The sequence below is a fragment of the Lytechinus pictus genome, chromosome 11 (assembly GCF_037042905.1).
Source record: "Lytechinus pictus isolate F3 Inbred chromosome 11, Lp3.0, whole genome shotgun sequence".
Classification (NCBI taxonomy): Eukaryota; Metazoa; Echinodermata; class Echinoidea; order Temnopleuroida; family Toxopneustidae; genus Lytechinus; species Lytechinus pictus.
The window spans coordinates 11,158,471-11,167,661 of record NC_087255.1 but is presented as its reverse complement, the minus strand read 5'-3'; the positions used below and the strand labels follow the sequence as shown (position 1 = coordinate 11,167,661).

Genomic DNA, 9,191 nt, shown 5'->3' with positions numbered 1-9,191 from the left:
AAACAATTCAAAACATATTTCTTTCACAGGATATTATTTTATTCTTTTAAAGGCGGATTCGAGATCAAGGAAAATGAAGTGTTCTATTTAAAGATGATGGTACCGTTTCATCATTGTCTTCCTTATATTAAATATATTATTATATACAGGTTCAAAACCTGTATCATATTTTACCCTTTTAAAAGGGAAGTCCGTCATGGTATCAAGTAGGTTTTAATAAATGCAACACAAAAATGAATAAAAAAGCATATTAATAAAAGATTGACGAAAATTCATCAATGAATAGCAAAGTAAAAGACTTTTGTAAAGTTTTTATGTTGTGACCTCAATTGCGATACGCGGCCCATAATTATCATCAAGATTATAGGAATGTTACTAATTCCATAAATTCCCATTTATCTTCGATAAGTAGAAATATTTTAGTAATAAGGTCGTGTGTGAAATAATGTGTCAGATGAATGTACATTGTTTTTACAATTTTCAGGCAAAACGGCTTATTTATGGAGTTTATATCATTTGAACGAATGAGAGGGGGGGGGGGGTGCTGGTATGTGACACCAGATGATCTAAAATTAAAAAAAAATTGTAACTCTTATTCTTGTTAAAAATTTCGAGAGATATTCGTTGCTATGTTTATTTCGCATTTCTGCTTTCATTTAAAAAAATCATAAAAACCCCATGAAAACAAAGCAAAGCAATAAACTTTACGTCAGGATTAACCATCCCTTTATTATTTTATTTTAATTAGTAAAAGTTGAACAAAATTACAAACATGAATATCACTCCGGTAAATAATGACAGATAAGTGCGAATTTCAACAATTATCAATCAATCATCTAAAAGATTTATTAGAATTTGCCCCATATTTTGTAAACAGAAAGCACCAGGAGCGGTTAGATTTTTGTAGAAGTGAAAAAAAAATAAAGGAAAAAAAGGAAAGAAAGACGAAATAAGAGCACAAAAGAGAGGAATTCACCATGTAACTCTATAACATCCATATTCAATAGATAACCACCTTTCAATTTGTTTGCAGCATTTTGATAATGATATTATGATAATTTGATGGTATACTTTAGATTTAGCAAACCAATTAAGCGAAATGGTTTTGAGGAAGGAGAGAAAAATAACCAACTCCTAAGACTCGAGTGAAAGTTATATTGCCACAATCGACAAACCAAATACTTGTCGATAAACTTTAAAAATGTATTCTACCAAGCATCCAAAACTGTGGAACTACATTTTTATTCATTTATTCATTCATTCATTCATTCATTCTGTTTTCAACATTAATCAAATGAAAAGCGCCATTCTCATCATTTTGATAACATATGGATAATTACAGTAAATTCAGATGCAAATAGATCAACCTAAAGCTTTATATGAAGAGTGGAGTAGCCTAACATGAACACGAATTTGAAAGAAAAGAGCGAAGCACAGCTTTTTGTGAATATGACCTTAACAAATAGTGCAATCGTTGTAATTTCAGACTTCATATTTCAAACCCACAGATCAATCTATTACCAAGGCCGCTCATATACAGTCATGAAGTACTGGTAACATCGTCAATATCTTCCCTGATCAAGTTTCTTTTGCAATCATTTTAAGAAATAAACATGTTCCGTTTTCTTGAAGGTCCTTGGACCTTTGTCAAAAGTACCATTGATTTGATGTATCAGGATAACCAATCACGACCGTATTGCATCCAGGATATATAGCTAGAATATCAATTCCTGGCCATACGGCAGGCCATTGCATGTTTTCACGCCTGTGTTGTCTTTAGTAGAAGGAGAAGGTTAGAAAAGAGTATAAATACTGGACCACCAACTCTCAAGGTAGTATCGTGCTAAGAGAGAGAACTTCTAGCATCACTCCCTGAGCTCGCAAAACTTCTGAAACATCCGAATCACCTCATCGCTTCTGCATCGGTAAGTAATATATACCCGGGTGTCCCAGAAAAGCAAGCAGTAGATTTTAAGTATTTTTCAGTTAAAGGGTTAGATTTTCCCTTCATTAAATTCTCTGATCTTGGAAACCAGGTGTGGTGAATGGGTACCCGGCAGGAATAATTCCTTAAGTTAATGCACCAAGCCGGGATAACAGAGCCTCTATTAATGGCTCTGCGGGATAAAAAAAACTATTGAGCCACTGAATAGGCATCTATATAATCGGCACCTCATGAATATTCTGTGTCAAAAGTTGCTATAACAAAAAGGAATTAACATCTTAGAAACAAACTATCAGTCCACTTTTTAGTGTACCTTATAGTGTAGGTAAGTATGTCATAGAAATTCATCTTCATGAACTGTAACTCATCAATATGGTTCTTGGTTTAGATCAAAGACATTATATCCATGGTGTTTGCTTATAAAATAGTATAGTTATGATGCTATGGTTGCTAACTTATCTTGCGCCTTGGTCAGGTGGGATAGGTTCAGATCCTTTACACCGTTTATTTCCTTCAGCAAGAAGTGTACCGCGCTCGACCCAGGTGAGGTAAAGGGGTAGGGACCCTGAATTATTCATTGAATGCATAATAATACCCATTCGGTCTTGAAATAATTGTGCGTTATAGCAGACTTTCATCTACACTCATCACTTCTACCATGTCACTGTAAAAAAAAAAATCTCGTCGAAAAAAAAAAAAACTAATTTGGTGGGAAAGAATTACCTAACTAAGATTTGTTCCACTGAATCAAAACATTATTACTATTGTTATTGAATTGTTGCTACTTAAGCCTACACTCTAAAAAAACTGAGTAAAATTTTACCCCATATTGAGCAAAATGCATGTTTAAGGGGTAAAATTTAACGCAACAATGCGTAAAATCAAGTTTACAAAATATTTAGTATCTTTTAACCCAACCAACATATATGTTCCCATTTTACCCAATATTTGGTAAACCTTTTTTTAGAGTGTATATATCATTTTCATCGGTATCCCCATTTTTGTTGATGTTGTTGTGGTTGTTATTCTTCTAATTATAACTAAAAAGGGCTTTGTCTTCTTTTATTTTGTCGCAGATCATTTTATTTTCTAAAAATGAAAGTGACAATATTCGCTTCCCTGCTTGTTCTTGGCCTCGTGGTCAGTCACGTGACTGCGGCCAGCTTGGACCAGTACTTTGATGACCAAGGGGATCTCCAACTCGGTGAGTTCAAGAAAGACAGGGGTCGTCGAAATTGTCGTTCCTGTCACATACGGTTGTTATAAGCTACCGCAAATCATTGTATTTGATTGAATGAATTTAAAAAAAAGTCGGGGAAAGTCACTGACAATTTTATTTTCTTCTTGGCATGAGATGCTTCTTGGGTGTTTATCTTAATTATGCAACCAAATGCAATTACCCAAAGTGACCAGTGGCGGATTCAGGGGGGGGGGGGGCACATCCGGTCCGTGCCCCCTCCCCTTTATTTTAATGTAAATATCCTGTTCTTAATTACACAAATGTGCCCCCTTTTTGAAAGTTACAGCATATCTTTTGAACGGGAATATGTCGTTCATACACAAATGAGGACCTAAGTTCTTGTCAAATTTTCCTCGGAAAAAATGTGCCTTTTCCCTTTGGAAAATTCTGGCTGGATCCGCCCCTGAAAATGATATCATGAAGAGTTCATTCCACAGTTTCATTCATCATTATCATTATCTAATTCAAAGGGACATTCTAATGGCGAAACCGTAACCCGTTAGGGTTTCTAGAAACTTTGTTTTTAATTTGAAGCATCGCGATGAAATATCATGCGGATCTTAAAAAAAATATTAACTATATATTTGTCCCCACTAGTTAAACACACAAACCTTTTTTTCTCATATGCTGCAATTTATTTCCAGATCTTGATGAGGAAACCTTGGGAGCCTTGGGAGACGTCTTGGCTTCTAGCTGGTTTTCCAGAGCAGCCCATAAAGTCTCGCACGCTGTATCGCATGCAGCCCGTAACGTTGGACATGCGGTCCAGAAGGGGTGTGGTGTCGTGAACGGGCTGCCAGGAGATGAATTAAGTAAGTAGCTTGTGTTTATAGGTGCATGAGGGTGGGTGTGTGTAGGCCGTTGGTGTGTGGGGGCAGTGGCGTAGCTAGGATTTTTGTTTGTTTGAAGGGGTAGTCCTCACAGTCAATTCTTGCTTTATTTTTATAAAACAACATAAATATGAAATAATCTCATAAGCCCTATATAAAAGTGCGAGCGCGAAGCGCGAGCGAAAATTTTATATAGTGACATGAAATTTTTGTTGTTGCAAGTCTTCCCCTCACCTTATTTTATTCACTCGTCTTCCTCCTCTGATTTTCCTCTTCTTCTTTTTCCTTCTAACTTTTCCTTTTTTCTTTTTTCCCCCTTTTTTTTGCTCCGCCAACTTTTGTTCGGGGGGGGGGGGGGGGGCACGTGCCCCCAGGCCCTCCGTAGCTACGCCCCTGTGTGGGGGTGTTGTCGTATGCGTTCGTGTGTGTATATGTGTGTTGGAATTTATGTATGATTTGATGCTCTTCATCTTCTTTAATTATCATGTATGATTGATTCTCCATCATGTTTTTCCAGAGAAACAAATTTAAAAAGAAAAAAATGTGCATGGGTGTGTGTGTGTGCGGGTGGGATTGTGCGTGGGAACTATTGCTTCAAATGTCAGTTCTTCTCACCGATGGAGGGGGGGGGGTCAATATTGTTCTTGATGAATGACTATCATGTTAATACTTTAAAATATTTTGCTTCAAGAGGAGTTGGGTTCTATTTTATTTACAGTATGCCTTTCCTTAGTTCAACCTAATCAGTCACTAAAGTACAATATAACTTCGTCTTGTTATCACTTTAGTGAGGCTCCGGGATGCTGCCCTTCGCAATGAGGAGATTGATGAGGAGCAGGCAGCAGCTGCCTACCAAGGATACAAGAATCTTAAGAGTGCCTGCAGACTCGTCGGTTAGAAAGGTGAGTAAAAAATCGGTAAATTGCCAACTCGTCTTCTACCAACTCGTCCACTCTCCACAATGGTCTACCTTCATTTAGTCTAATGCCATTCCGTCTATCAACATTTCGACTAACAACCATTTGGTCCAATAACTATTTGGTCCAATCATCACTTCGTCTAATCACCAGTTGGTCTATGACCATTACGTCTCATAACCATTTGGTCTAATATTCGTTTTATTTTCATTCACTTTGCCCAATCAACACTCTAATTATACCAAATGGTATATGGACTAAATGGCTATTGGACCAACTGGTTATTAGACGAAATGGCAGTTAGACCGGATATTGGACGAACTGACGGTAGACAAAATGATAGTAGACTATATAGTTGGCGATTGGACGAATTGACATTGGACCAAATGAAAATAAACCAAAAAATCCAGTGTCGCATTTCCATTTATGATGAAGGAGAAAGTATGTTGAATATTGCTGATGATCATGATCATAGAAAATACTGTACCATCAATATTGTGATTATGATATTTCTTTGTTGGTAATAGTATTTATTAAATTAATTCAGTTCAAATCATACGAGTATGGTGCATTGCAAAATGTTACAATATAAATCAACATAAACGCTCTTCACAAAGACAAATAATTATTCGTAAGACAGAAAATTGTATAAAAATCAGTGCTTTTAAATATTCATACCTGTGGATAATTATTCGTAACAAAAATTTAAACATTCGCCATATTATTCACAAGAGCACATTTTAATAATAAATAATGCAGAAAATTCACAATCCATCGCTCAATGATACGGGGCGGATCCAGGATTTTCCCGAGAGCACATTTTCCCGAGGAAAAGTTTGACAAAAAAAATGTCTTCACTTTCAAAGGGGGGGGGGGGACACTTCTGTTTTAACGGCATTTTTACATTCCCCCTGGATCCGCCAGTGATTGAAACTGAATGAAATTTATGATATAAAAGAGAGAAAGGAAAATAATGATGACGATAATGCCAATGGTAATCGATATTATTGTAATCATCGTCATTATGACCATAACTTTTATTGATGTTATTATTATTATTATTATTATTATTATTATTATTATTGTTATTATTGATAATATTAACATTATCATTATCACCATTATTATTGAAATTTTTATTAGTATTATAAATATTATTATAATTATTATATCATTATTAATTTCATTGTTTTTTCATAATCCTTATTATTTCTATAATCATTATTATCCTCATAGTCATGGTTCGTGTGTTACTATTAGGTTCTATAATCATCACTATCATTATCATCGCGGTCACTATCATCATTAGTATCATCATTAGTATTTCCAGTTATATTATTGCTCTTGTTTCAGTGTAGGCCTATCCTATTTCAAAATATTTGTCGATATGTCATGTTTGTTGACCCATTTAAATCTCCCGGGGGGGGGGGGGCACTTCCATTCACGAGTGGTTACCATGCGCGACCATTGGGTCTCGAAAAGCACACTAAACACGTATTTTCCATATACTGAAAATGCACCCCTTAACAAGTATTGGCGTGTAAAACCCTACCCTTAACAAGTATTGGAAACAGAACGATACTCTTGGCAAGTATTCCCTGAAAATGAACCCCTAAACAAGTACAGCCATAGTTTATTGTTATGTCACGGGTCCTTCGGTCGTCGGTTTTACCTTTACACATCATTTGGTTTAGTACGACCCCACCTTCCACACCTCGCGCAAATCTGACTCTAAAAACGTAGTGTTGGGGCAAAAAGGACATCCTTTTAAAAACATTTGAATTTTGTTTTATCATCCCCAGAAATTTGACCCTAAGCACGTAACTTTCCTAGCGAAATAGATACCCTTTTTTCACTATTTTGGTGTTTTTGACACCCTTATCACGTTACGTACGTAACGTGCCCTATCTTGAAAAAGACATCCTTTTTACGTGTTTTTTGGTCGCGCATGGTATCCACTCGTCAATGTAAGTGCCCCCCCCCCCCCGGTAAATCTCAGACCGGTTGAAAGGGCTGTCCATTCTATGACAGATACCCATATACTGTAAATAGATGAAGGTTATTTGAAATGAACTAAACATATTGGCCCGTATTCTGATAGCAGGTTTAAATTAAACTCTGGTTTAAAGTTGTGGTTTAAGTATGGTTAGCCGATTGGTACATAAATCATTAATAGTAGAGATTTCTTATTTCAGCTCATTTGGCTCTCAAATCATTCATAATTGTCTAGGAAGTATAAATAGATGATTGTTTTCACCATCGATGAATCCGGAAAGAGCACAGTAAACATAAGAAACATACAACTTAATAAAAAAAAATGTTGATACCTTTGGCTTCACATACTTAAACCACAACTTTAAACCTGAGCTTAAGTTAAACCCGACTTCAGAATACGGACTGAAACTGAAACTGAAACTGAAACTGAAACTTTATTCTGTCGACCCCTTTCGGAGTATGAGAATATACATAGTTATACAAACATCATACATTCATACATAGTATACATACATACATACATACATACATAACAAAACCTGAATAAATATAAAAAGCTATAACAAGATGGCAAAAAGGTGAATGCAAAAGATAATACTGTTTTTAAACACATTAATTACAAAAAGAGATAGAAAAAGGATATAATAACATATTAATATACAGGTATATACATTTGGTACTTATTTACGAAACTGTGTCATAATTATATTAACAAACTTGGCAAGTTTTGACAGTGTTTTGGGAATTTTAGTATTAAATAGGCTATGCATTTTTAAAGTGTTTGGATGTTAGGCAAACTGAGAGGGAATATATTTGCTTCTGTCTAATTTGAAGTAAGAACACTCAAATAAATAATGAAATTCATCAACAATCTTACCCAGGTTACAAAGATTACATAATCTATTCTGTCTAGGAATACCTTCATAACGACACATGAGATTATACTAATGATATTTATTTCCATCTATACTTCCAGGTTGTACAACGTAAATGGGCAAGGACAATTGGAAGAAATCGACGGAGCTTGAATGTTTTTTTTTTCAATATTTAAAATATGTTTTTATTCATAATGCCGATTTTATTTCATCCGCTGGAAAACCGATATAAGTTGGTTCTCACTTCGTTCATTGCACAACAAATCTTGCAAAGATAACTAATTTTGCTCATGAATTATTTTTCAATCTTCATTGCGGGATAATGTTTGAATTAGTACTAGACTGGATTAAAGTCGTTTCAATGAAAGTTTAAAATATATTTTAATCGCAGCGACTTTTTTGTTCGATTAAATATTGATTGATTGGTTGGTTGATTGATTGATTGATTGATTGATTGATTGATTGATTGATTGATTGATTGGTTAATTGGGTGCTTGGATGATTCATTGATTAATTGGTCGATTGGTTGATTTATTGGTTAGTTGATTGGTTGGTTGATTTATTGAATGATTGTTTTATTTTTATTGATTGATTGATTGGTCAATATTGGTTGATTAGTATTGGTCGATTGATTGATTAATTTGATTTGCCAAGTCACCAAAACATGTCTACAATAGTATATGTTAAAATTAGAATAGACTTAGACAGGGCAACACACGAAAGCTATAAATCTTATATAATTATTTCTAGTGGGGTCCTCGACATTGTACAGATAAAAAAAATAAAACCTTACTATATCAAGTTGGATCCCCCATGAGGAAAAATAATTAAATCTAAAGAGAATTCGAATACTTGAATCAGAAAAAAACATTTTTTTTTTCTTGATTGAGTAAAGATAATTGAAATAAATAATTTTTATAGAGACGGATGCGGTAAGGAAATTATGTAGAGAGAGGGAGGGAGGATTGAGAGAGAGAAAAAGGGGGGGGGGAGAGGTGGGGTAGTTCGGGTTAAGAATGACATGAATAAACATATTTTGAAATTAGTAACGCCCATTGTAAGAAACTGAGGGATAGACAGAGGCATAAATATGAAAAATGAAAGAAAAAGAGAAAGGGGAGGAGAGAGTAAAATTATGGTATATGAGCATTTTAAGGTATTGTTTGCCATGCACAGACAGAGTGGAAAGAGAGGCTGTGACTTTCACAGGCGTAGACATATTGAATGATTTTCATTTTCATTTATCACTGTTTATTCTTTCTGCAGCTTTTCAAATATCAAACAATAAAAAAATACAGTACATATCAAAATATTTAATTTGTAAAAATATGAAAAAGGTTGTATTTTCTATAAAATATGCCCTAACAATTTAAGAAGGTTGCAGGGGTT

General features: G+C 34.8%; 1 protein-coding gene across 1 annotated transcript; it reads left to right on the top strand.

Annotated features, from left to right (window-relative positions):
- Positions 1 to 1,826: 1,826 nt before the first annotated feature.
- Positions 1,827 to 8,181, top strand: LOC135155932 (uncharacterized). Its single transcript, XM_064106461.1, has 5 exons — positions 1,827 to 1,925; positions 3,022 to 3,149; positions 3,830 to 3,997; positions 4,804 to 4,917; positions 7,904 to 8,181. Exons 2-4 carry the CDS (start codon positions 3,041 to 3,043, stop codon positions 4,911 to 4,913), a joined length of 387 nt encoding a protein of 128 aa, XP_063962531.1. The 5' UTR covers positions 1,827 to 1,925; positions 3,022 to 3,040; the 3' UTR covers positions 4,914 to 4,917; positions 7,904 to 8,181.
- Positions 8,182 to 9,191: the final 1,010 nt, after the last annotated feature.

Bases quoted from the DNA above. Each gene is read 5' to 3' on its own strand.
- LOC135155932 (XM_064106461.1), top strand. From the start codon at position 3,041: ATGAAAGTGACAATATTCGCTTCCCTGCTTGTTCTTGGCCTCGTGGTC. The intron at 3,150-3,829 runs GTGAGTTCAAGA...ATTTATTTCCAG, and splicing joins CCAAGGGGATCTCCAACTCG to ATCTTGATGAGGAAACCTTG. The intron at 3,998-4,803 runs GTAAGTAGCTTG...TTATCACTTTAG, and splicing joins GCTGCCAGGAGATGAATTAA to TGAGGCTCCGGGATGCTGCC.